General features: G+C 37.7%; 1 protein-coding gene across 1 annotated transcript in view; it reads left to right on the plus strand.

The window, feature by feature from the left end:
- The window catches only part of UNC5C (unc-5 netrin receptor C), a 215,534-nt gene that overhangs the window by 59,046 nt on the left and 128,879 nt on the right, over positions 1 to 27,609 (plus strand). Inside the window, exon 3 of the mRNA XM_037046158.1 lies at positions 3,528 to 3,749. Coding sequence (XP_036902053.1) covers positions 3,528 to 3,749 — 222 coding nt within the window. The remainder of the gene's footprint in view (positions 1 to 3,527; positions 3,750 to 27,609) is intronic.

Raw genomic sequence — 27,609 nt, forward strand, 5'->3', positions numbered from 1 at the left:
TTCACTGCCTGGCTTATTTTACTGAGCATAATACTCTCCAGATCCATCCATGCTGTCACAAAGGGTAGGAGCTCCTTCTTTCTTTCTGCTGCATAGTATTCCATCATGTAAATGTACCACAGTGTTTTGATCCATTCATTTACTGATGGGCACTTAGGCTCCTTCCAGCACTTGGCTATTGTAAATTGTGTTGCTATGAATATTGCAGTGCATAAATTCTTTTGGATTGGTGTTTCGGGATTCTTAGGATATAATCCCAGCAGTGGAATTTCCAGGTCAAAAAGCAGCTATATTTTTAGGGTTTTTTAAAAATGAAATTTCGTACTGTTTTCCACAGTGGCTGCACCAGTCTGCATTCCCACCAACAGTGCACTAGGGTTCCCTTTTCTCCATAGCCTCATCAGCACTTGTTGTTTGTTTATTTGTTTGTGATGGCCATTCTGACCTGTGTGAGGTGGTATGTCATTGAGGTTTCAATTTGCATCTCTCTGATGGCTAGGCTAGTGCTGAGCATCCTTTCATGTCTCTGGGCCCTCTGTATGTCATCCTTGGAAAAGTGTCTATTCAGGTCCTTTGCCCATTTTCAAATTAGATTGTTTGTCTTCCTGGAATAGAGTTGTGTAAGTTCTTTATATTTTTTGGAAACTAAACTCTTGTCCGAGGTATCATTGGCAAATATATGTTCCCATACAGTTGGTTCTCTTTTCATTTTGCTGATGTTTTGTTTAGTCATGCACAAGCTTTTTATTTTGATGATGTTTCATTTGTTTATTCTTTCCTTTATGTCCTTTGCTCTAAGGAACATATTGGTGAAAATATTGCTACATGAAATATCTGGAACTTTCCTGTCTATGTTCTTCTCTAGGACTTTTATGTGTCACAACTTATATTTAAATCTTTTATCCATCTTGATTTTATTTTTTCTGTATGGTGTAAGTTTCCTTTTTTTGCATTTTTTTTTATTTTAGCTGTCCAGATCTCCCAACACCATTTGTTGAAGAGGCTATTTTTACTCCATTTTATGCTCCTGCTCCCTTTGTCAAATGTTAATTGACCATAGAGTCATGGATTTATTTCTGGGCTCTCTATTCTGTTCCATTGATGTATATATCTGTTCCTATGCCAGTAACAGGCTGTTTTGACCCGTAGTAACCCTCTTGTCTTAAAACCCCAAATTATACACAGATAGTTTGTCCATACGTTTTTCAATATGTTATTAAATCATTACCATTTTTTCTAGCATCTAACAGAACCCCTTTTGACTTAAAAATATATATGTGACTTTCTCAACTTCCATTAGGCTTTCCAGTAGTTCACAATAAAATAGAAGAAAGAAATACATGCTTCGGCAAGGGAGGGTAATCAATGTTTGGTGCCCCTCTATCTTTCTGTAGGATGTAAATGTACATGTATTTTTGTTACATTGTTGCATAAAGTAAGGAAATGTACAATCATCTGATGTCTTGCAGTCATTCTTTCTAAAGGAACAGGTCTTACCTTCTATATCAATGACTTGAAAGGCTTTTCGTATTTTGCATACCTAAATGAATATATTGCTATGAAAGACATACACAAGTCTTGTGTGTATGAATATACACCAGTAGTAAAATTTAAAAAGGCCTAATTGGCCCTCTGCTTTCATTAATAATAACAATTAAAAATAATCGCTAACATTTTACAGTACTTATATCTGATACTTTTAAGATTTTTAAATTATCAGTACCATTATATATAACAGAAAGTGCTTAAAAGACAAAACAAGAAAAAAATGAATAATGCCTTCAACACATCACCTCTGTGCTGATGAATTTGCTACCTCAGCTCCCCATCTCTTTGCCTTGCTGAATGATTGTTTCTTTAAGCAGTTTCGAGTATTCTTGAGTATAGACTGAAGAAGCTAAAATTGATGGACACAAAGTTTTCCTGTAGTAACTGGATAATTTCAGTCCTATTGTCTAACAGTAGGAAAACCAGAAATGACGCTCTGCCTAAAGAAAAGAAATTTAAAAACTACAGTGAGAAAGCCAGCTACAGGAAACATCATTTACATCCAGTGTCAGGAGTTTATAATTGTAAAGAGTTTGAAAGCTATTTTTGTCTATGATGCAAATGAAGCCAATTTTTACTGCAAAACAAATTGGCAAAGACCTGATGTCATTACTCTTTGACAGCTATCCTATTACCTACATGAAAAGGCCCAAGGCCAGAGTTCTTGCTGGACAAATATCCACATAACCAATGGCTGTCTCCCAAAACAGGGCAACAACTAAATGAGTGATTAAATGAGTTTCAGGTTAACATCCAGGCAACCATGGTTAACTACTGATACCATAGCCTATATTTGCTATTGAATATATGTATTTTTATGTGTGTGTGTGTATATATATATATATATATATATATATACATACTTTTAAAGAACTTGTAAACACTTCTACTTTTAATTTTGACTTTAGAATTTTAAGTTTACCTATTAACCTAGGGTGCTTAATCAACTTAGAAAATTAACAATAATTTTATTCTCCTGTTTCTCATAGGAATAGATTTATCAGGCTTAACGTATTTATAGTATATTGGAAGACAATCTTTTAACTTGACTTTTGTGAAATATAATAGGATTTTTAAAAGACTTATTTTTTTTTAAATTTGGAATGATGCATAACTGAAGTTAAAAGAAAACCTACCTTAATTGTGCAAATATCTCAACCAATTTTTAGATTTTGTTTATCCATCACTATTGGAACAGCAAGGTGAAAACAATATATTTGATAAATTTCAGTGATGCAAAAAATGATACTATTTTTCTCTATGATAATATTCAGTACTAGTACATTTAGAATAGGTTTTGTTACTCATATAATACACATGATAGTCGACATGTAATTTCAAAATAAGATCAAACAGTAATATTAGATTCTAGCTCTACTATGGCTTTACTATTGCCCTGTTTCTGTATGACTATATTTCCAGTATTTAGCATAATTCTGAACTCAATACATATTTTTGGTTGAATGAATAAATATTTCATGCAGTAGCATTTTCAAAAATAATGATATATTTGATCCTTAATTCATGTTTCTAATATTCCTTCTCAGCTCCTTGCAAAGATTTACCTGTGATTTACCTTTTATTTTTCAAACAAAGCTTTCTGATACACTTGCTGTTGCCTTTGTCAGCTCCCAAGGGTAATACCGGTAGTAGAAGGGGGCAGCGCTCTATCTGGAAGATCAGTTTTTGCAGAAGATAAACCTGGTTCCTACGCAGTTCTGCTATTTTCTGCCTGTGTGCTCAGGGCTAGATATTTATTCTCTCTGATGTTGAATTTTGCCATGCATAAAAACGAGAATAATAATCTAAATACTTAGTTGAGCAGCCAGTCAATACACCTAACATACTGACTTTCTAGTGCATAGCAGTCACTCAAATTGCTTAACTAGGTAATGAGACATTATTTTTAAATGAGTAGCAAGTAAATGGCAAATGATTATTATGTTTTCAATGACTTCCACTTTCTTCTTGTTTACCAGACGACGACTTTTTTCATGAACTGCCAGAGACTTTTCCATCCGATCCACCTGAGCCTCTGCCGCATTTCCTCATCGAGCCTGAAGAAGCTTATATTGTGAAGAACAAGCCTGTTAACCTGTATTGTAAAGCCAGCCCTGCCACCCAGATCTACTTCAAGTGCAACAGTGAATGGGTTCATCAGAAGGACCACACAGTGGATGAGAGAGTAGATGAAACCTCCGGTAAGTCTCCCTTCGCATTTGGACTGCTACGCAGGATTCACTTACTTGAGCATTTTGTCACACTGTCCTTCAGAGAAGTACAATTGAAAATGGAATTGTTATCCTTTGGCAAAAGATCTTGAATGAGCTTGGTTAATATTTGGTGCTCTCGCCCAATATATCACAAAGTAAAATGAGATACATAAATCTTGACTTGATTCCTATTGGACTACATGGAATTGAAACATAGTTCACACTAAGAAGACAAATAGTGAGAATTAATAGACTAAACAAATAGCAAATGCCCTAGTGAAAATGTGCTTGGACTTGACTTCTCTGTCAGGTCTAATTATCCTGAGAATGGGGAACATATTCAATTAAGAATAAATTTTACATGCTTGCATGATTCTCCAAAGTTAATTCATATGCATAATTTCTCCTTATACTTCTTTAAAAAATTGTAAATGTTATAGACTCAAAGTATCCTGTATCCTTAGCTTACATCTAAAAGAACCTAAGTAAATAACTTAGCTACAGCTAAATCAGGGGTGATTGGGAACAGTGAGAGTGTGGGATCCAGGGAGAGGAGAAAGGGTGAGTGCAGCCACCATCTGTCTGGGTGCATCTTGATCAGAGTATCCTTGCTCCAGCCATGGTTAAAACTACCGACCTTATTGCTCTGTAAGTATCATTTCTACCAGTAACATTAAAGCGTAGAGAGTGTGAAGGAGATTTTAATAACCTGCAACATTTAGCTTGGCTATAAAGGAAACTTTCTTGATAGCAATTATTCACTCCACAGTGGGTAACTTAAGATAGTTGTGAAATCACCTAGAGTTGTTTTAAATTGGAAAGATGTATATCTTTCAAGTTGTTTTAAATTGGAAAGATGTATATCTTTCTACAGTGGTTTAAGTCGTTTTGATTTCCAGCAGGGAAAATAACAAATTGAACTTTCAAATTCCTTCCAGATCTATTATTTGGTAACACAAAGACATATATTTTAAATATTAAGGCTTCACTGATCAACATTTCCAAGCTAAATAGTGACATATATGGCAAAAATGGAAGCATTTAAATACTGTATCTTCATTTTCATTCTTAAATATCTCTGCATAGCAAAGTGAATGCATGTTCAAAATTAAAATTGTAATTAATTTCTATCTGCCTCCAAAGGTGGAATTAATTAAGGGTGAGCAAAGACCAGCACTTGAGGGAGATCTGCGTTCAATGTCTCCAACGACATAAAGAACATACTGAGGTGATGGGCCCTTCAGAAATGGAACAGGCCGTGGGAGGGCTGACAGGGGACATCTCTCTAAAAAGCGTGTGAGGCATATATTTCTGCACCAAAAATGGTCAGAGGGAATCAGGTGGCAGCTCCACCTAATTGTCACTTTGTGAATCAGTATGCTCCCTGCACGCAAGCTGATGGCTGTGGAAATGACGGGGGGTTCAACCATATGGTAGCTGACTTTAGGGGATTGTCCACCTCTTGGTCTAATTACTCAGCAAATAACTTCTCCAGATGTTTTCAAAATCTCAGCTGAATTGAATGTATTGGGTTTAGCTCATTTATTTGTAAAGGTTTCAAACACAGAAGTTTTCAGGGTAAGAAGAAAAAAGAGACACCATAAAAGCTAAAATGAGAGTCACAAACACGTTTAGGCTTGCCTTTACTGAGCTAATGAAACTGCCTATGAAGGAAGATTACAAATAGAAGCAAAACTGCTCTGACACTGAGGATCTTGACAGCTTCATGCTTTGTTGGTCTAGTGTGTGTGTGTGTGTGTGTGTGTGTGTGTGTGTATCATTGTATATAGTTCACATTCTGTAAAACACGGTACTTTTTATTATTTGCATGTAAAACGAATTAATGAATATTGCATACTCCAGTGTTTAAAAACACCTTTTAAAGCGACTGTAAATGAAAATACCTGGTATGTTTTCATTAAGATTCGGAATAGGTATGTTTTCATTCAAATTCAGATGAGTAGGGAAGGTGCAGTGGCTCCGATACTTGCACATCCTCCTAAGACTCGTGGGTGAAGTAGAATATAATGCACCGTTTTGTTGTCTTTCATTTTCATCCAGAACTTACAAGAAAGCCAGTATCCAGATGATGTATTACCTTTAAACTTAAGAAAAAGTGGGCCTGGCTGGTGTAGCTCAGTGGATTGAGCGCGGGCCTGCGAACCAGATGATCACGGTTTGATTCCCAATCAGGGCACATGCCTGGGTTGCAGGCCAGTTCCCAGCAAGAGACTGACGAGAGGCAACCATACATTGATATTTCCCTCCTTCTCTCCTTCCCTTCTCCTCTAAAGATAAATAAATAAAATCTTTAAAAAAATCAGGCCTTAAGCTCATTACCCAATATTACTTTAAAAAAAAGAAAAAGTGAAAGATGTCCACAGATAACATTATTATTTGGTATTGTTCTCATCATACTAGCCAGTGCAGTTATAAAAGACAAATAGTTAAAATATATAAAAATTATAGAGGAAGTAAAAAATGATCATTTTTGACAAATAGTATAACTTTTGTATATATGGAGAACCATAATTTCAAGGGAAAAAGCTGAAAAAAAATCTAGAGAATCCAGAAAAATGGCATATAGAAGATTCACATATGCTATTAACTTTCTAAGTACAGAGAGAAATTCAAATTATAATAGAATAAACGATACCATTTGAAGAAACCATGTAAAATAAAATGTGTAGTCATAAAGGTAACAAGAAATTTGTAGAAATTTAGAAAGAAAAATGTTAAATTTTACTCAGAGACAAAAGATACATTTACTTAAATAAGTGGAAAGATATATCTTGGTTTTGGATAGAAAAGCTATATTTTTAAACATTTGTTGTTTATAAATGAATATGTGAGTTCACCAATATTGTGTAAAAAAATAGTCTGTGAAAAAAGCTGACAGAACTCTGAAATAGTACTATAGTAAGGGAACCCTTACTCTTTATAAACATATTATTAAAAAAACAAAGTTAAAGTGTTTGATATTAACAGAGGATAAAACATACGGATTAAGGCATTAGAATAAAGACCGAGAAATATTCAAACATTTAAGGCATTTTACATTGTGGAAAGATGATTTTCAATGCACAAGGTAGGCAGTTGAAAAAAGTAATAAATGAATAAATAAAGCTTGGATTCCATCTCATTCTTTAAAATAAAATCAATGCTAGATGTCAGGGTTTAGTTGTCATCATTATCATCATCACCATCATCACCGGGAGAAAAATTTATTGGTTGGTTGGCTGGTTGGTTTCAGTGGTGGGCAAAGCCTTTGTAATGAAGATAGAAGTGAGAAGCTTATAAGAAAGCATTATTAAATCTGAATATCCAAAACAAAAAAATCACAAAGCCAAGGTATGGACTCTAACCCTGGGTGGGGGGAAAAAAACCTAAAACAACCAGAAATACCTCATTATATTTGTAGGCGTATATTAAGCAAGGGTTAATTTAATTAATATATAGCTATCTCCTTTATCCTTTCAAGGAATTTTTTGGTGACATTGGTCAATAAAATTGTACAGATTTCAGTTCTGTAATTTTTTAATTAATTAATTGATTGATTTTCATAGAGAGGGGAAGAAAGGGAGAGAAACCTGGATTGGTTGCCTCTCACACATCCCCAACCAGGACCTGATCCCCAGTCGAGGCATGTGCCATGATCAGGAACCGAACCTATGACCTTTCGCTTTCTAGGATGATGCCTAACCCACTGAGCCAAACCAGTCGGGGTTCAGGTGTACAATTTTGTAGTACCTAATCTGTACATTGCATTGTGTGTTCACTACCCCAAGTAAAGTCTCTTTCCATCACCAGGAAATACAGGGGAAAATGCAAGTGATTCGTAAGCATCTAAGGAAATGTCCAGGTCAAAGCAGGTGTTAGCATACAGTGCCGAAAAAGAGTGGGGTAGGGAAGATCCATACTTTGTTGGTGAGATTCTTACCAGTTTGTTGCAAACGGGTACATTCTTTTTGAAGGACAATTTGAAAATACCTGCCGGTATATAAATATGTATAGTCTTTTTAACTAATTGCAAAATTAGACTATCTAAAAATAAAATTCCAAATGAGCACAAAGATTGCATACAAGGCTATCATTGCACCCTTGTTGCAGTAGCTTATCAAGGACTGTTCATTCCTTGGTTGGAATACTGGGATGCTATTTAAACCAACAAGGTTACTCCACATGTGAAGCTATAGAAAAATCTCTACAGATAAAATTTTAAGTGAAGACCAAAGTACAGAATACTGTGTGTAATAAATTCTCATTATGTAGAGAAAGAGGATGAATGTATATTTGTCAATGCATAGAAATTTTCTGGAGAAACATACAAGTAGTTGGCAGCTCAGAATCTGAGGTGATAGATTTATTTTATTCTTCTATTTTTTTCAATCCTGTGATTCTGTTATTTTTCTAGTAAGTAATAAAACCTGAAAAATGTCCAAAGCTCTTTATTGCATCTCTTTGCTTGCTATCATAAGTTTCCAATTGGTACAGTATTGGGTGGAAATTTATAGGTCTCTAATTTTAGAGCTCTTTGCTTTCCTGTGAAATCAGAAACATTGTGAATGGTATCGCAATTGAACTGCTTGTTTTTTTGTTTCTTTTTTCCTCCGAAGCTGTGTACCTGGACGCACCTGCAACTTTAATCATCAATACTTCACTTAAACAGTCTGTTTATAGTCTTGTTGGGGTCAAATGGTTCCTGGTCTCAAAAATGTTAGAATGTATTAAGTATTGAAATACATTACAAATTAGAGAGATTTTCTTGGCATGTAAAAAATAAAATGGTTCTCAGATAATAAGACAGAGAAGTCATTGCAAAGAAGTTAATTTTTATAGATGCCTCCACCTTAGAATAATGATATTGGAAGCAAGTTTAGTGGCAATCAGCTACATTGCCTGGAAACTGAAAAAAATCAACTGCATTCAACTAAATCTTCATCAAAGGTAACTTCATATTGAAAAACTATAAAACAATAAATTGAAGAAAAGAATGAAAGTTTTCCAACTTACAAAATTCTACCTTTTAAATAAGGAACGCATTATTAAGCAGACTCTCTTGCTCTGAAGTATGAAGCAAATAATTATTTGTACTCACTGAGGAAAACTATACTACTGATGATAGAATGTACTGATTAAAGATCATTGATTACTGGTATTGTTTGCCTTGCCATCACTTAAACCACATTTGCATTTTTGCAAATATATAATATAAGAAACATAAAAGTGGAAAGCAGTTTATATTAGATGGTTTAGAAATTTTCAATATTCAAAAGCTTGTGATTGGGTAATATAGTAAGTAATAAATATGTATAATCCTTCAGAATTCCATTGAAGTCTTGATCTGTTCAAAAATGTAAGGTTACATTTTTAAGAAGGACTCAGACTTGGCTGCTTGTTTTCTATTTACTTGAAGTATTTTCAGCCTCATTTCCATGGTTGAAATGTGGAAAATCATTCCATGTTTCCAGCACTCACCGTCGAAAAGCAAATATCCCCCCTCTGTGGAAAAGCGGGGAAGTTTAAAGGCCCTGACCAGGCAGTTCAGTTGCTTAGAGTGTTGTCCCGATACTCCAAGGTTGTAGGTTCAATTCCTTGTCAGAGTGCGGACAAGAATCAATCAATGAATTCATAAATAAGTAGAAAAACAAATTGATACCTCTCTCTCTATGTCACTCCCAAAAGAAATTTCAATAATCTCCAAGATTTTCCCTTTTCATATCACATTAGCAGAAAGAATATTATCAATAGGACCAGCACAACAACAATAAAAAGAGTTTCAAGCTTTGTGAGGTCTGTCCAGAAAAAGTCCAGCCATTGTTAATATAAGGAAAAGGGTTTGTGTGACATCAGTGTAACTAGGCAGCCAAGGAGAATGGATTGAAATGCACATGCTGGAAGAATGATGACTTCACTATGGAGGTTGTAGATGCCATTGTGTGAGCATGTGTACTGTGTGGCCATCACATTCACAATGACTGAGCAAGTAGAGCAACAAATCTACATCAGATTTTGTGTTAAGCTTAAACATTCTTTTGTGGAAACCATTTCGATGACTCAGAAGGCTGCAGCTATGGGTAACTGGTGATTGGCAGCTTCTTCACAACAATGCGCCCACTTGTGTATCGTGTCCATACAGAGTTTGTTGGCAAAACATCAAATTACCCAGATGACTCAACCTCCCTTTAGCCCAGATTTGGTGCCTCTGACTTCTGGATTTTCCCAAAACTAAAATTACCTTTGAAAGGGAAGAGATTTCAGACCATCAGTGAGATTCAGGAAAATACAATGGGGAAGCTGATGGCAATTGGGAGAACTGAGTGAGGTCCCGAGGTGCCTACTTTAAAGGGGACTGAGATATTATTGTTTTATGTGCAATGTTTCTTATGTATTATACAATAAATGTCTCTATGTTTCGTAGTACATTGATACATACTTTCTGGACAGACTGGTATAATGAATGCCTTACGTGCATTAGGTCATTTAGTCATCACAATAATCCTATGAGGTACTTTTGGGGTTATTTTATAGATGAGACTACTTGGGCTCAGCAGGGTAAAGAGACTAAACTGCCCCAAATCACACAGCCAAGAGGTGACAGAGGCAGATAGATCTGAACCCAGGGCTCCAATTCCAAAGCCTTTGCGCTTGGCTCCTGCACCCATGGTCTCCCTAAATTCCGCCAAAACAACTGAACACAGAGCAGACTAAAAAGAGTACTGTAATATGATGACCCCTTTCTTCAGGAAAAGGAAATCTGATTTGGCACGTCAGCTAAGCTTTCATCGTTCATGCTCTCATTTGCCTCCCTCACCCTGTGTCAGGTGTTCCTTATGTGGCCTTTGTGTTTCTTTAATGTGATAACTTAAGAGAGTGCTTGTGATTTGACTCTTTTTATTCTTGAGGGTATGTAACATTTGACCAAATAGTAAAATGTGAGCCTTAACAGAAAAAAAATTGATAAAGAGAAGCCATAATTGGACACAAACTTAAGTGAATCTCATTCTTCAACATGGAGTTCTCACAGATCTACTGTGCTCACTCAGTTCCCCGCTTGTCACAAGGGTGGCACAGTCGAAATTCTTTCTCTTCTTGTATTCCTGTTTCATGTACTTCTTCTCTCCATATCATCACCAGAAATAGAAATCTCAGCCCTGGCTGGTGTAGCTCAGTGAATTGAGTGCGGGCCTGCGAACCACACGATCACAGTTCGATTCCCAGTCAGGGCACAGGCCTGGGTTGCAGGCCAGTTCCCAGCAGGGGACTCACGAGAGGCAACCATACATTGATACTTCTCTCCTTCTCTCCTTCCCTTCCCCTCTAAAGATAAATAAATACAAATTAAAAAATAAAATAAAAGAAATCTCAGCTCCATTCCTTCCTCCATTCAAGTGATCATCCCATACTGCCAATCCCATCTCCGAATTCTCCCACCACACAACCTTCATTTACAGTTCTTGCTGCCCCTTCCCTATTATGGGCCTCTATTATACACCTCTTAGTTTATTTAAGCAGCCTCCCATCCCTTCTTGGTTTTGGCCCTTCTCCTAGCAATATATTTTCCAGGTAGTCATAGGTCTAAGCACAAGTCTGAGTGATTAAGCCATTTCATTTCTTAAAATATATAATGGCTTTCCTTTGTCCATGGGGAAAAAAAAACATCCTCCTTAGTCATGTGTTCAAAAGCTTCAGTACAGTCTGTTCCTAATCAATCCCAGTGTTATTCTGATAGAGGCCTTATATCTTAGGCCAATTTGGATTTTCCCCTTCGACTGCTTTCAATGAACCACCAGTGTCTTATAATTGCTATTTGGTGAAAAAACAAACAAACCAAAGTTTTGTGGTCAAGTGATCTAGGAAACTACAATGATTATATTACCTTTTGGAAAAAAGAATAAAGTAANCACATGCCTGGGTTGCAGGCCAGTTCCCAGCAGAGGACACACCAGAGGCAACCATACATTGATGTTTCTCTCCATCTCTCCTTCCCTTCCCCTCTAAAGATAAATAAATAAAAATTAAAAAATAAAATAAAAGAAATCTCAGCTCCATTCCTTCCTCCATTCAAGTGATCCTCCCATACTGCCAACCCCATCTCCGAATTCTCCCACCACACAACCTTCATTTATAGTTCTTGCTGCCCCTTCCCTATTATGGGCCTCTATTATACACCTCTTAGTTTATTTAAGCAGCCTCCCATCCCTTCTTGGTTTTGGCCCTTCTCCTAGCAATGTATTTTCCAGGTAGTCATAGGTCTAAGCACAAGTCTGAGTGATTAAGCCATTTCATTTCTTAAAATATATAATGGCTTTCCCTTGTCCATGGGGAAAAAAAAACATCCTCCTTAGTCATGTGTTCAAAAGCTTCAGTACAGTCTGTTCCTAATCAATCCCAGTGTTATTCTGATAGAGGCCTTATATCTTAGGCCAATTTGGATTTTCCCCTTCGACTGCTTTCAATGAACCACCAGTGTCTTATAATTGCAATTTGGTGAAAAAACAAACAAACCAAAGTTTTGTGGTCAAGTGATCTAGGAAACTACAATGATTATATTACCTTTTGGAAAAAAGAATAAAGTAAATTTGCATGTGAAAGTCCTGCAGTTTTGCAGTGAAAAATTTTTCTTTAACCCCATATTTTGCAACTGGAGTCTTTTTCACACACCTTTACCCCGAGACCTTCATGTCCCACCATTGCATGGCTTAGCGAATTCTGCTTATACAATTTCTGTGGGAAATTAGGTGCTATTTTAAAAAATTTTAAAGAAAAGGCGAGCAATATTGTATCTTAGATTCATAGAAACTCAGTCGTGAGACTATGACAGTAATTTAAACTCAGTAAATTACCAGCGTGCTCTTCATTAAAGTGAGTGTGATTGATTCTTTTGTTTTCTTGACTTAGTGGTCCTACTCAAGTCACATGGAACTTTAGGACATAGATTTGTTCACCTTCTGGCCACTTACTAATTTTTTTATACTAAAAGGGACAGTTATCACATCTTCTTTCCCAGGTTATATCTCCTCTTCAGTCTAAACATTATAAGCTGAAGAATAAGCTCTATGAAAGCAGGAATTGTGTCTTTTTCACTCTTCCAGTTCCGTGCTTAATTCAGTGCTGGGTACCAAAGTGCTCATTAAGTGTGCATGGTATGAATTAGTGACTTGAAAGCACACTTCCCCATCCCACCGCTGTTAAAATCCTACTCATTCTTAAAGAAATGTCTCAAATGTAATCTCATGGATGGATCTTTCTAGCAAACACCAAGTCATACATGTCCATATTTCTCTTATCTGTACTTGAATTTTCATTATATTTGTGTGAATTTTACATGTATATCAGGTTAAACCATGTGAAATTATCAATATTCATCCATTTTTGAAGTACACAATAGTAATTTCCTATCATTCAATACCATGTTATTTTTGAAAGTAATATTCAGCATATATATTATAAATACATTTTATGTATCATACATTTATGCATGTATAAGAACTTTGTCTCTTCAACTAGACTGGAATGGCATGATATGGCTTATATTTTGTAAATGATGCATAAAATTTGTAAGCTCTATTGGAATTTCATTCCATAATCTCTTTTTTAAAATTTAAGTCAATGGTAGTATTGTCTTTATAAGAATAGAGCATTATATCTGTAATATATTTGTCTACCAATGAAGATAAATAATTCAGGAATATTAATTAATTTATTGATTACCTTCTCAGAAGTACTTGTTTCAATACTAGAAGCTAACTTTTTTCTTTATAGTATGAAGCTGATGCAAAAATAAAAATAGAAAATTGGCAAGGATCCATTTAGTACATGAAGTCTTTTCTACTGAATCAATCTGATAATTTGGCAAGAGAATAGTAATACAAAATAGCAATTTTCCTGAAATATATATAGTTTTTCATGTTCTTCATCTATTATTGCTCACAATTGATTCATCCTAATTTCATATTAACACTAGAGTTGAAACACATGGGTTAACATGGCCAATGTAATCCCAGCTGCAATTATAAAAACACGGTGGGATCAGCTTTTGGCTGCTGCTTTCATTCTATTCTAGCATGAAGACACTCTCAACTAGCTGAGTGATTTGGGGTCTCTCACTGTGTACAAACCTGGTGTTTGTTTCTGCTCTTTTCCTAACTTGCAAACAGAAGTGATGACTTGAAAAATTTTAGGCTACAGATTTGGATTATTTTTCTTTCTAACCTATTATTGTTGTAAAGGTTTTAATTGTTGTTATTCATTCATTTGTAGTAACTCCAGTATTTGCAATATTATAGACCCTGCATGTACTCCAAAACACCCTGAGTACACCATATTTGATGAACTATGTAATTTAATTTAATTATATCCCATGGGGAAGATTATTAATGTTTGCATTAATACTGTATTACATACTGTATAGAAAAATTTAATAGCATGCATTTATTGAACAGATCCAGCCCAGGACATGATTGTAAAGTAGAAGCAAGAAAACATAACACCTTTCAGCAAAGTTTTAAGCAAGCTGTGTTTCATTAGAGGAAAACAGAAATTTTCTAAAATTACATACAGAGAGACTTTTTAATGTAATAAACACAAAGGAATTCTCCCCTGCCAATGAACACTTAGGGCAAGGTTACGTGTAATCCATTACTCTTTTTTCTTTCCACAGCTAAGATGAAAGCATTGATTAATACAGGTTAATCAAGAATATGCATATAAGTAGATGTGTAAGCACATACTTATATATACGTGTGTGGTGTGTTTGTGTGTATGTATTTTTTCAAATGTACAATAGAGAAAATCAAATACTACTCACCCCCAGGCCCACACAAAGGAAACAATAAGAAGCAAGAGTCCAGGGCCCATTCTCTATCTAGACGACCCGCTACCCAAACAGAGCATTTCAGTAGCAAAACTAGGGATTGTGTTGCTATAGCAATTTTACCATTCACCCAGCAACCATACATAGGCTGTGCTTTAGAGTTTTCATGTCACCACTTCAAAGTCAAAACAGAACGAGTGTTAGAAGTCACAGTGTATTTTTAATCTAACTTTTGGCTAAAATGTGCGAAGGTTTTAAGGAGAGTTTCTTGTTCTTTGTTTTCATAGGAATTAACATACTTAACAAAATTCTGAACGATAACGTGAAATCGATGAATCATCCTGTTTGAGGAATTTTAAGAAAATTTTGGTTTNGGTTAATCAAGAATATGCATATAAGTAGATGTGTAAGCACATACTTATGTATACATGTGTGGTGTGTTTGTGTGTATGTATTTTTTCAAATGTACAATAGAGAAAAATCAAATACTACTCACCCCGAGGCCCACACAAAGGAAACAACAAGAAGCAAGAGTCCAGGGCCCATTCTCTATCTAGACGACCCGCTACCCAAACAGAGCATTTCAGTAGCAAAACTAGGGATTGTGTTGCTATAGCAATTTGCCATTCACCCAGCAACCATACATAGGCTGTGCTTTAGAGTTTTCATGTCACCACTTCAAAGTCAAAACAGAACGAGTGTTAGAAGTCACAGTGCATTTTTAATCTAACTTTTGGCTAAAATGTGCGAAGGTTTTAAGGAGAGTTTCTTGTTCTTTGTTTTCATAGGAATTAACATACTTAACAAAATTCTGAACGATAACATGAAATCGATGAATCATCCTGTTTGAGGAATTTTAAGAAAATTTTGGTTTAAAAGAGGCTTAGCTTTCTAAAAAAACACAACTTTCCCTCAAAATTTAAATGATCTTTTGGGGGTCTGTACCTATTTTGTTAAATATAAATAAATCTAGTTGATGATTATGAGTTAATGACCTAGCTTGTTGCCCTTTTTATTCTGTGATGTCATAAAATGCGATCTATTCTGAGTCTCTGTATCATGGAATTCAATATCCTTTCAATAATTACCTCAATGAATTCTGATGCTATTTTCTCTCGCTTTGCCCCACCGTATCTTTCGGCATTTTTAAAGGCACAGCAGAGAATGTTTTAGTCAAAAATGCCACCGACAGTGAATAATCTAACGCTAAACTTGATGGAGTGGGCTTTACTGGGTCTGGCCACTTTGGTCTTCTCTCCTCAGTACCAGAGATCCCTAAGCTGGGACCTGCAGAGCTGTCTCAAGGACGCCTGTTGAAATACCCACTCTTGCCAATTCCTGTGAAAAGCACTGTTTGGAGCTACAAAGGCAGCATGTGTAACAAGAGAGCTACAATTAGCAGCAAAATATCAGGATCTGGCCAAAAAGCAAGCACAGCAAGTAGGAAGTGAAATATGTAGCAATGAAAAATAATTCCAATTAGAGAAGTCTTGGACTCATTTCTGATTTCATCACGGGTTTAGCCTGATATCAAAACTCTGTTTTGAACAAAATCTCCAGGAACATGAAGGCGAGACCGACAAAGAACCATTAGGACATCAACTGTCAAGCCTGGCTGCATTTGGTAATCACATGGCGGGGTGCGGGGGCAGATATTTGAAAACATGTATAGCTTGCCTACACCCCCCAGATCTAATTGGGAAGGGAACATACCTTACTTGATTGATTGACTGATTGATGTAGGCTGTCTTTTTCTATGTTCTAAGGTCTCTAATAATGCCAAGTAACCAGGTTTGAAAATCAGGGCAAGCGGAGGGACACTCTTGTGAAAACACAGCGTAGGGGCTCCGTAGACACGCTATTCAAAAACCATGACCCAGGTCTTGCTTGGGGCTGTAAGTAGAGACACCGGTAAGACCTGGTACACTTAAGATCATGGTCTAGAAGGCACAAACGAGAGAAGGGAAAAGAGAGGAAAAAACAGAGTATGCTTTACCATCCGCTCAAGTTCTCCTCTCATTATGAGAATAAATTCATGAAACCCCTTGGTAGTTCTGTGGCATAGTTACACGGCAGCGAGCGCCTGCTTTCTCCAATGTCCTTCCGCCTGTCTCTGCCTATTAAACTTCTCAGGCTGAGGGATAGCAGCTTCCTGAGGGAAGAGGGGGAACTCCAGGGCTTGAGTGAATTAAAACGTAGCTGGAAAAACCCAGGGGAATGTTCTGTACAAGGCAATTCCAGGAATGGCAGGGAGTGAATGGCATGCCTTTTTTTTTTTTATAACTACTGCTTTGATGAGCTCAGACAGTGAGGCCCTCTGTATGAAATGGCGTTAGTGAGTAAAAGGCTACTTCGCTACATCTACTCCATGGGGAATTTGTGAAACCAGAGAAACACCCCATGGCCAATGGTTTTTTCTCACCTTTTTCTCTGTCAGATTCTTGAGTTCACTCCTTGAATGTAGAGACAGAGAAAATACCCTTAGTCACAGGTTGCCATAATAATTTGCCATGAAATTTATAGCTCAGTGAAACAGAAATTTATTCTCTCAGTTCTGGAAGCCAGAAGTCTGAAATCCAGCAATGCCTCACTCCCTCTGGAAACTCTAGAAGAAAATCTGTTTCTTGTTTCTTCCAGCTGTTGGTGGCTGGCCTTACATTCCCGGGCTTGTGGGCCCATCATTCCAATCTCCGCATCATCATCTCTTCTGTGTCTGTATTACCTGTGTGTCTCTTACAATGGCACTTATCACCGGCTTTAGGCCCACCTGGGCAGTTCAGGATCACAAGCTCCTCAATTTCTTTACCTCTGCAAAGACCTTTTGCTAAGTTGAGATAACATTCACCTGTTCTGGGGATTTATATGTGGACATATCTTTTTAGGGGACACCATTCAGCCCACTACAGTTACCAGACATCTGTCAAGAAAATGTCACTTAATATAACTGTTCAAAAGGGTAATGAACCTTAATAGACATCTCACCCAGAAGATGTACTGATGGCAAGTAAGCACATGAAAAGATGCTCCACATAATATGCCATCAGAGAAATGCAAGTGGGAATAACAGTGAGATACTACTACCTACCTATTAGAATGGCCAGAAACCAAAACACTGACAACACCAGATCCTGGCAAGGATGTGGAGCACAGGGAACTCTTATTCACTGCTTGTGAGAAGGTGAAATGGCAGTTTTACATGAAACAAAATAGACTCTTACCATATGGCATAATCATTGCACTCCGTGGTGTTTACCCAAAAGAGGTGAAAACTTAAGTCCACACAAAAACAAAGATATTTATAGCAGCTTTATTCATAAATGTCAAAACTAGGAGGAAACCAAAATGTCCTTAATTAAGTGAATGGATAAATAAACACAGTAGTACTTTCAGACAACGGCATAGTATCCAACACTAAGAAGAAATGAGTTGTCAAGTCACAAAAAAACATGGAGGAAACTTAAAGTGAATACTACTGAGTGAAAGATGCCAGTGTGGAAGGCTGCACACTCTGTGGTTCCAATAACACACCCTCCTAGAAAAGACAAAGTGATGGAGATGGTAGAAAGATCAGTGCTTGACAGGAGTTGAAGGGGAGGGAGGGAGGCATGCATAAGTGGAGCACAGAGGATTTTTAGGACAGTGAAACTACTCCGCCTGGCACTATAATGATGGACACATGTTATTATACATCTGTCCAAATCCATAGAATGCACAATAGCAAGAGTGAACGTTAATGTAAAATGTGGGCTTTGGGTGATGATGACATGTCCATGTATGCTCATCAGTTGTAACAAATGTACCACTGGTGGGGGGTGTGGATAATAGGGAAGGCTGTGCGTGTGTGGTGGTAGGAGGTGTATGGGAAATCTCTGTACCTTCCTCTCAATTTTGCTGGAAACTTGTAACCACTCTAAAACAAATCTATTAAATACCACGGGGAAAAAAGGCCATGGCGATGGAGGCAGTGAGTGAGTAGTGGTGGTGGGAGCTGAAAGTGAAGGTATTTACCTGGCTAATTTCCCTCCTTTGGTCAATATTTTTAAACTATAAATGTAACAGGCAATGAAAGCGTTCCCCAGTGTTCTGTACCAGCTTTCTGCAGCCTCCCCAATCTGTCACGTTGTACAGTGAGCCGGATGCAGGAAAAGAACTGCTCAGCTGGGCTCCTGCATGTTATTCAAGCTCCTCATGCCCAGGGCAGCCTTGCCCACCTCTGCCCTTCAGCAGTCGTCCTGTCTCATGGAGACATGAAACTCCTCCTACCCACTTTGCTCATGAAAATCCTCTGCCCACATAGTTGCCAACACTAAACCAAAATAGCCAATGTAATAAAAAATGCTTCACTTTGTATTTTCATACACACGGGGACACACCCAACTCTCCTTCCTGCTTGGCCCAGCAGCACAATAGGCATGTGAACACATGGTTAATGCAATTGCCCTGGTTGGCCTCCCCGATGGCTTATGTTCAATAGATTTTCCCCCTGATTTCCTCAGCTTCTCCTAGCACGTGCTAAACAGCCATTATGCCTTTTCCTGCACATTGAGATTCATCTGCAGCTACTGAACTGCCTCCAAAGTGCTTCAATTTTGCATGAGCGCTAAGCTGGGGACTGGGAGACATTACCCAGTGCTGAAGGCCCAGATGATCAGAAAGAGCATGTAAATCCTCTGAGCCAGAAATAAACAGCACAGAGATTTCCTCTGTGAGGTCCCAATTGCAGCTTTATGTAAAACACAAACCTTTGGCAAGATTTGATGTGCTTTCTTTTAACCTTCTACATTTTATTTTTGCCTTTTTTTTTTTACTTTGGCCCATGTGTTCTACTTTTTTTTAGCACTGAGATTTATTTTATAGTCAGGAATTTATGAAATAACAGCCATGCACTGTCATTATTTCTCTGCTTAGTCCACAAGGTCCCACTTCACTTTTAATAGAGATGGAACTGCAACGTGTTGCTAAGGGATCACTCACACAGTAGAGGTTAGAGACAAACACGAAACTGGCGAGTTAGCAAGAAGCTTGGGAGTGGGTGGGTTGACATTTATGAGGTATGTTCAGGGGATGCATATCTACATTATTTAAGTATAGATGTAGGAAGTGTACAGATATTGGATTATGGGGAGAGGATGGGGTACAATGTAGAGGGGACTGTGAAAATTATTCCTGAGAATGAAGTGATTGTATTCTTCTCATTTTTCAATTGATACATCCCTGTACACTATTGCCTAAGAGTCTTGTTTGTGTTTTTCAAGGTGAATGGATATATTTTTATCCATGCTTGATCTGTATTTTCTATCTGCACTGCCCTCCCAGTCTGCTCATCAGACCATCTTGCTACAAATTAAAAGTGTGCCTGTGGTCAGCTGGAGCACTACCTTTGAGAGGGAAGGCTTGGTGAGGTTGGAATCCTGTGTTTCCTGTAGTTCTCTCTGCTGTGGGGCTGGCCCAGTGCCTCAAGCCCAAGGAGTTACGACAAAAAACTACTTATGATGGAAAGGCTGACCCTCCAACCTTATTTAGTGTTTCCTTTGCAGGAGAATTTTTTGAACAGATATGGTCATATTTTTTCTCTGCAGCACATCCATTCAAGAGTAATAAACCAGGATTGTTTTACATGAATGCTCCATATTTATTTCTCTTTTTCTGTGTATGTATGTAATGGGTCAGATATGTTTCTTTGAGCATACTGAGAGTAAAAAAATATATATTTATGACCAGGTCCAGTAATTCATTTTTTATCTCTAAACGTATTTCCAAGGACATTTATTAACTACTGATTGATTCAATGCTACATATGTAAATGGAATCGAAATATGTAAATGGAACTAAATGGGCTTATAATAGGGTATGAAGTAAATACACTTCAACTTGTAGGTAAAAAGAAAATACTGGATGAATGATAGCATGTAAATAAACAGTACTGTCAGGTGTACATGTATACTGTCCATGTAACATTCCCTTTTACGCTGAAACTCAGTGGTGTTTGTCAGCATGGGGTGTGCATCCTTTAGACTGAATGGTCTTGTCCATTCATTTCCCTTTACTAAAAAATATAGCTAATCATGAGAATGTCATCATCTTCATTAGTGTTAGTGTCATTACAAAATATCATTTGCTGTGTCTCTACACCTCATGACACCGAACCGCACGTATTAAATAGCTTTCCATCCTGTTCTCTCATGAAGACTGTTTATCCACTAGTGTATGCATCCTTTGAAGGGAATACATTTATAAAAGAAGAAAGAAGAACAAAACATTGCCTGGAGATATGAACAGACACATGATTGAAGCTGTTTGTTCAGTTGGCAGCATTATACAGTTACATAAGTATCTCAGGGAATTGGGGCTCATAGTGGGAAATGATAATTTTTCCTTACTTCTTCTTCTTTGTGATGCTTGTGCAGAATGAACATGAAGACAAGTAACACGCAACACTCAGAATTAGGTGTCACTTTTCTGAAAAGAGAAAATATAGCACAACATTTTGAAAATCAAATTGTGTTACATCCTAAGCAAATTCCTCTGCTTTATAGCATCTTGAGCATAATATTACAATCACATTCAGATATTTGAGAACTCAGAATTAATAGGAATGCTTCTCTGTGTGTCTAACAAGATATTGCCAAATAAAAAAATAATAATAATCTGGAGCTAAACTCCAAATCACAGTGTACTGGCAATGTGGTTTGGCAATGTGGCAACTCTCAGTCCTTGAGTTTGGCAAAAAATTCAGGGCCAAGAACTCTGGCACCAGAGGAAGTTTATTTAGCATGCAAAACAAAAGTACACTTGAAGAGAAGATTCCATTCAGGGGAGGACCTCAGTAGAACATTCATCATCTTTTCAAGTGTGTCCTTTAATATGCTGATGCCTCAAAATGAGCATGTAAGGTCAGAGTTGTGGTCTGTACTGATTGGTTGGTGCTAGGGTAGGAGGTCATTAGTCATTGCATCCCTTCCTGATGCCAACCAATGTGCAGTTTCGTCTGGTTTTGCTGCTTTTCTGGGCCTGGAGTTGAAACATAACTGAGGTCTAGGTGTTATCTCTAGTTTGCCCCAAACTCTGTCTCTGGGGTCAACAGACTTGCGGTTTTGTTCCTAAGATTATCTGATTCTGCTCAGAACCTCATTATCCTGAGGGCATAATGCTTAAGGGAGTGGCCAGGCAAGGGAAGAAGGATGCAGATGAGTCAATTTGGATGATGCCAGTTTGAATCAGCTATCTCAGTTTCTCCATCCCACTCGCCAAGGAATTTTCCTAGCTTCTGGTTTTCCTATCTCAACAGTAAAAAAAAGAGAGAGAGAGGGAGAGAGAACCAAAGTATTGAGATTTATAAGTATTTTCTTCACCTGCTTATCCAGCAGTCATTTATGAAGGCCCACTGTGTGCCAAGCATATTATACTATACTGTTTAAGTCTGTCTTTTGCAAAACTAGAGTAATAATTAGAAATCCCCAAAATAGAACGGCCCAACCATGGTAAAATGGCATATTTATTCACATAACAGTTCCAGGAAGGTGTTCTTGTTTGTAGGGCAGCACTGCTCCCTCGGTCAGGCATGGGCCTGGACTCCCTCTGTCTGAGGTCTGCCAATCTCTCAGGCTTCGTCATCTTTGGCAACCAGTCAGTAGGAAAGAAACGGCAGCAAAGAACTTCTTCAGTAGATTGACCAAGACAAGGTTCACATTCCTTCTACTCACATTTTATTGACTAGAATTGTTATTATGGCCACTTCTAAAACAAAGGAAGCTAGGAAATACAGTCAAATTATGTTCCCAAGAAAATGTAAGGAACTGACAGTCTTTGACATGCAGTCTGTCTATAAAAGTACTTCCTCTTAAAGATTTCTTTCGAGCCAGCAAAAATCCTGTGTAGTAAACTGGTAAAGGGATCTATTTTTATTGATTTAAACAAAGAAAATGAGAAATTCAATGGCGTGCCCAAAGTTACTCATGATGGTAGACAAGCCAGGACCCAAAATGTCATTTTCTTCCTTTTGATTAAATATTCTGTTTTTCTACATTTAGTTCTTTCTGTCAGTAAAAACTTTCATACCGCAGAAAACAAAACCCAAATTTTATTTGGCTTGATAACTCTGAATATTTCAGTGTCATTAGAATTTCTTAAAAATTCAATGCCTTCATTTTCCTATTGAAGTAGCACTCCTAATACTCACAACCAATTCTGCTCTCTTTCCTGGAGAACACACAGGAATACAAGGCCTGGCATCCTTGCTATTCAACCAGGCCAACTGATTACTTCTAGCCAGCAGGTTATCAGCAAATTTATGTTGCCATTGCTAAGCCAGTCATTTAAGAGCAGATGTGAGCTTTCCTGTCTCTCTACTCCTTGCTGAGAGAACCTAGGAGCCATGTTTGAGAGGATGTAGCTTCAAGATAGACGCAGCCTGGGTCACTAAGAAAACTCCAGCTTCCCTGGAGACTTGTGATAGAAAAATAAGCTTTTCCTTTGTAAAGCCTCTGAAATGAGAGGTGTTAGTTAATACACAGCATAACATAAACAATTTCAGCTTGTGAAATTATATTGGTTTATTTAAGGGCTTATTCTGCTAGGAGTTTTACATGTATCACTTCATTTAATCCTTAAGAGAACTCATTGAGTTAGGAATTTTGATTTTTATTTTCCTGTTGAAGGAAATGATATTTATTGAGGCAAAGGAATTTCTCCAAGGTTATACATCTAGTGACTAGAAGAATTAGAATTTGAACCAGATTATCTCCAAAGGTCATACTCTCAATTAAGTTAATTGCCAAGAATTAATTAAAAATAAGGTTTTACTGGCATACCTGTAGCAGTATTATATTCTAGAATTCTACCTAAAGCCTTATGTTCATCCAAAACTAAGTATATGTACCTTAGAATCATCAGAAGAGCAAGGAGACATTCTCTGTACTTAAAAAAATAACAGGGGGTGGTAGATTTAAGTGCTTTATACATGGTTACATTGTTTTTAATAAATTATCTCTCCCTTTGTAAAGATAAAAGGATAATTTGGGACAAGGATTGCAGAATATTTAGAAATATTTTGGAGATATCAGAATACATATAGGGGCCCTGGCTGGTGTAGCTCAGTGGATTGAGCCTGGGCCTGCAAACCAGATGATCGCAGTTCGATTCCCAGTCAGGGCACATGCCTGGGTTGCAGGCAGGTTCCCTGCAGGCCAACTCCCAGCAGGGGACGCACGAAAGGCAACCATGCATTGATGTTTCTCTCCCTCTCCTTCCCCTCTAAAGATAAATAAATAAATAAAATCTTTAAAAAATATATTTAAAAAAAGAATACATATAGGATGGGGCAAAAGTAGGTTTAGAGTTATGAATACACAAAACACAGTTTATTCTTGTATTATTTTTCTTAATTATGTTATTTATCTGTATTACAATAATAAACCTACTTTTTTCCACCTCTGTAGTTATTTTTCAGACCCTATATAAAATTAAAATAAAAAAATCCTATTTCCATAGGAGATCAAAACACACAGTCCTCGCTTGAAAATATGAAATGCTAATATTTCTCATTACTGCTTGGAATTTCACAAAAAGTATTTACTTCTAGTGAATTGGTCATTCTTACATATTGGAGTTCTGTTTTAAAAAAATGCATAAAGAATCTCTTCATTAGAGCTTGGTGTATGTTTATTCAGCTATTCTAAACAACTTTGGAAGCCCTGGAAAGCATTGCAATAACTCTACTTTCCCCCCATCCTCAGTGTGAATGCCGAATATGCCCCAGGTGTAAGTAAAAACCGGGCTTGGTGATGTCTTTCTGGCTGGGATAGAGGTACAGCTGCCATCATGACTGAAAATTCCTTTCCTCTAAGACATAATCAGACACAATCACGTATCTTTTAAATAAATATGTAATCGAATTCTGAGGAAATACTTTGTTATTAAGTCAACAAATATTTATTGTACATGTACAATATGTGCCAGGTATTATTCTTGGCCATATCGACAGAATGTAACAAACAAAAACCTTTACATTCTAGCTGGAAAGTGAAGATCTTAGAAGACATCACTGTGCTCATCAGTTTTCAATCTTCATTTAAATATTCTGCTCCAGATTATTCTGCTGATTCTGCTCCAGATTAGTCAGAACTTGCTTTCTTAGTAATTTCCATTCAGTTGCTTAACCCCCTGGCTCATTTCTATGGTGGAATAAGGATATAAGGAATTCCTAATCGACAAGCTGTGCGAACATTTCGGTTGCTGAACTAAGTAGAATCTGCCACTCATGGTGTCAGGGCAGCACCACTTCACCTGCCCTTCAATACAGTGGGGGACCTTGGGGGTCCATGAAATCTTGAGTGAATTTGCTGAAGGACAAGAAACTTCACAGCAATTCCCTAGAACTGGACTGCTGTTGAAACTCCATTTCTAAGTATGACAGCCATATCTGCATTGCCCGGAACAATTGACAGCCCCACCCAGACCTAACACTCCCAACTCTGATGACAATTTTCAAAACCAGTCATGTTTTTCTCAGCTAGATGTACGCCTAAATATAATTTCTAATCTGGTGTCCCTCCACTCTATGTTAGTACCCCCAAAGGATATTTGGGAATAGAACGTAGTTTTATTTTCAAAATAATTTTGACTTTCCAAAAGTTACACAATAAATGCAGAGCAGGAACTTATTTTCTTATCTAAATAAATTAGTAAGTTGCTGTAGAATAGATGAATATTTGTCTACTCCCTTAGTTGTAATAATAATTGTCCTGGATGGCTTGAAAGTTTTACAGAGTGAACCTTTATAGTTTGGTTTAGAAGTTTCATTAGGAATATAAATATATTGCCTTTAAGAGAAACAAGTAGCTGCCGCAAACACATAAAATGTGTGTGAACTATTCGAAGTGGCAGTGACTCCAGAAGTGATTGCTCTTAATCCTTGTTTCTAAACATTTAGAGTAAGTACAAAATGATGTGTAGGCAGACATGGCTCATCTCTTTGCACAACCACATCAAAAGTGCAACTAAAATAGTGAACAACTATCACTCAGTAACTACAGAATTAAAGAAACCACATCCATCCAGACTGGTAGGAGGGGCACAGATGCTGAACAGACTGGTCCCTCACCCACATGTGGTGGACAAAAATTCAGGAGCGCGATCTCAGGAATGAGGAGTCCCAGCCCCACACCAGGTCCCCAGGCCAGGGTTCCAGTGCCAGGAAGAAAAGGCCCTCAACTTCTGGCTGCAAAACCAGCAGGTATTGGGTTGGTGGGGTGGAAGCAATAGCTGAAGCCTCACGCAATTCCTCTTCAAGAACCCACACGTAGTCATAGAGAGTCCCAAACAAGTTGGACCCAAAGAGGACAACATCACAATTAAAATGTCAAAGATTAAAGAGAGAATCTTAAAGGAGTCAAGAGAAAAGCAGAGAGTTACTTACAAAGGAATTCCCAAAAGACTATCAGCTGATTTCTCAAAAGAAACTTTGAAAGAAAGAAGGCAAGCAGAGGCCATTGTCCCTTATCTAAACCCTCCCCCAACAGACCCAGTAAGCTGGTGCCAAATCTGAAACTCCATCAACCTGGCTCACACTGTTTGACCTGCCTTGGAGATGCCCTGATACTACACCCCACCCAATTTACAGCTGACTCAAGCTTTTTTTCCATATGATGGCTGACATTGGCTCATGCTTCACAACTTCCTAAATCCTATCAAATAAACAACAGCTGGCCCCAGTGAGCCCCAGGCCTAGAACTAGCAGCAACCAGCCTGATCCACAGCTTGGCTTCACCTGGGAATCTCCAAGTCCAGCACAAGTAGCAGCCATCTCATATTGCATTATAGCTCAGGCAAGGTGGTCTAGGGCAAAACACAGGTGGGGGCTGACCTTGGCCTGCACCACCTAGGAAACTCCAAGGCCAGCACACCCAGTGGACAGCTACAGATCATGTCATAGCACCAACACCCTGCCCCTGGACAGTTGATCCTCCATGGAGGACAGAGGTTGGTGGTAAGTGGTCACAACCAGTCCTTGCAGCTGATTGGCCTGGGTAAATTCCTCCAACTGAGCTACCGACAGCCACCAAGGCTCAACTACAAGAGGAGAGTGTACTCAGCCCACATGAAGGGTGCACCTCAAGTATCAAGCTTGGGTGATAGGGGAGGCTGAGCCACTGGATCCTAGAGGACACCTACTATAATAGGCACCACTACCAAGACATGGAGTCAAAGCAGCTGTACCTAATACATAGAAACAAACAGAGGGAGGCTGCAAAAATGAGGAAACAAAGAAACATGATCCAACTGAAAGAACAGAACAAAACTCCAGAAAAAGATCTAAACAAATGGAGATAAGCAGAGTTCAAAACCCTGGTTGTAAGGAAGCTCAAGGAACTTTGTGAGACCCTCAACAGCATGAAAAAAAAATCCAGTCAGAAATGAAGAATGCAGTAATCAAAGTAAAGAAAAATTAAGAACAATTTACAGGGAAACAACAGTAGAATGGATGAAGCCAAGATTCAGAGCAATGATATGGAACATAAGGAAGCAAAAAACAACCAATCAGAACTAGAAGAAAAGGAATCCAAAAAAAATGAGTATGGTATAAGCAATCTCTGAGACAACATCAGGAGGTCCAACTTTTGCATCATAGGCATGCCCAAAGGAGAAGAGAAAGAGCAAGAAATTGGAAATCTATTTGAAAAAGTAATGAAAGAAAACTTCCTTAATTAGGTGAAGGAAATAGACATGCAAGTCCAGGAAACATAGAAAGTCCAAAACAAGATGGATGCAAAGACTCCCACACCAAGACACATCATAATTAAAATTCCAAAGGTTAAAGATAAAGAGAAAATCTGCCCTGGCTGGTGTAGCTCAGTGGATTGAGTGCAGGCCTTCGAACCAAAGGATCGTGGTTTGATTCCCAGTCAGGGCACATGCCTGGGTTGCAGGCCAGTTCCTAGCAGGGGACGCACAAGGGGAAACTATACATTGATATTTCTCTCCCTTTCTCCTTCCCTTCCCCTCTAAAGATAATTAAATAAAATCTTTAAAATA

Source organism: Sturnira hondurensis, unplaced genomic scaffold, assembly GCF_014824575.4.
Source record: "Sturnira hondurensis isolate 20B ecotype Veracruz unplaced genomic scaffold, ASM1482457v3 Scaffold0004998, whole genome shotgun sequence".
Lineage (NCBI taxonomy): Eukaryota > Metazoa > Chordata > Mammalia > Chiroptera > Phyllostomidae > Sturnira > Sturnira hondurensis.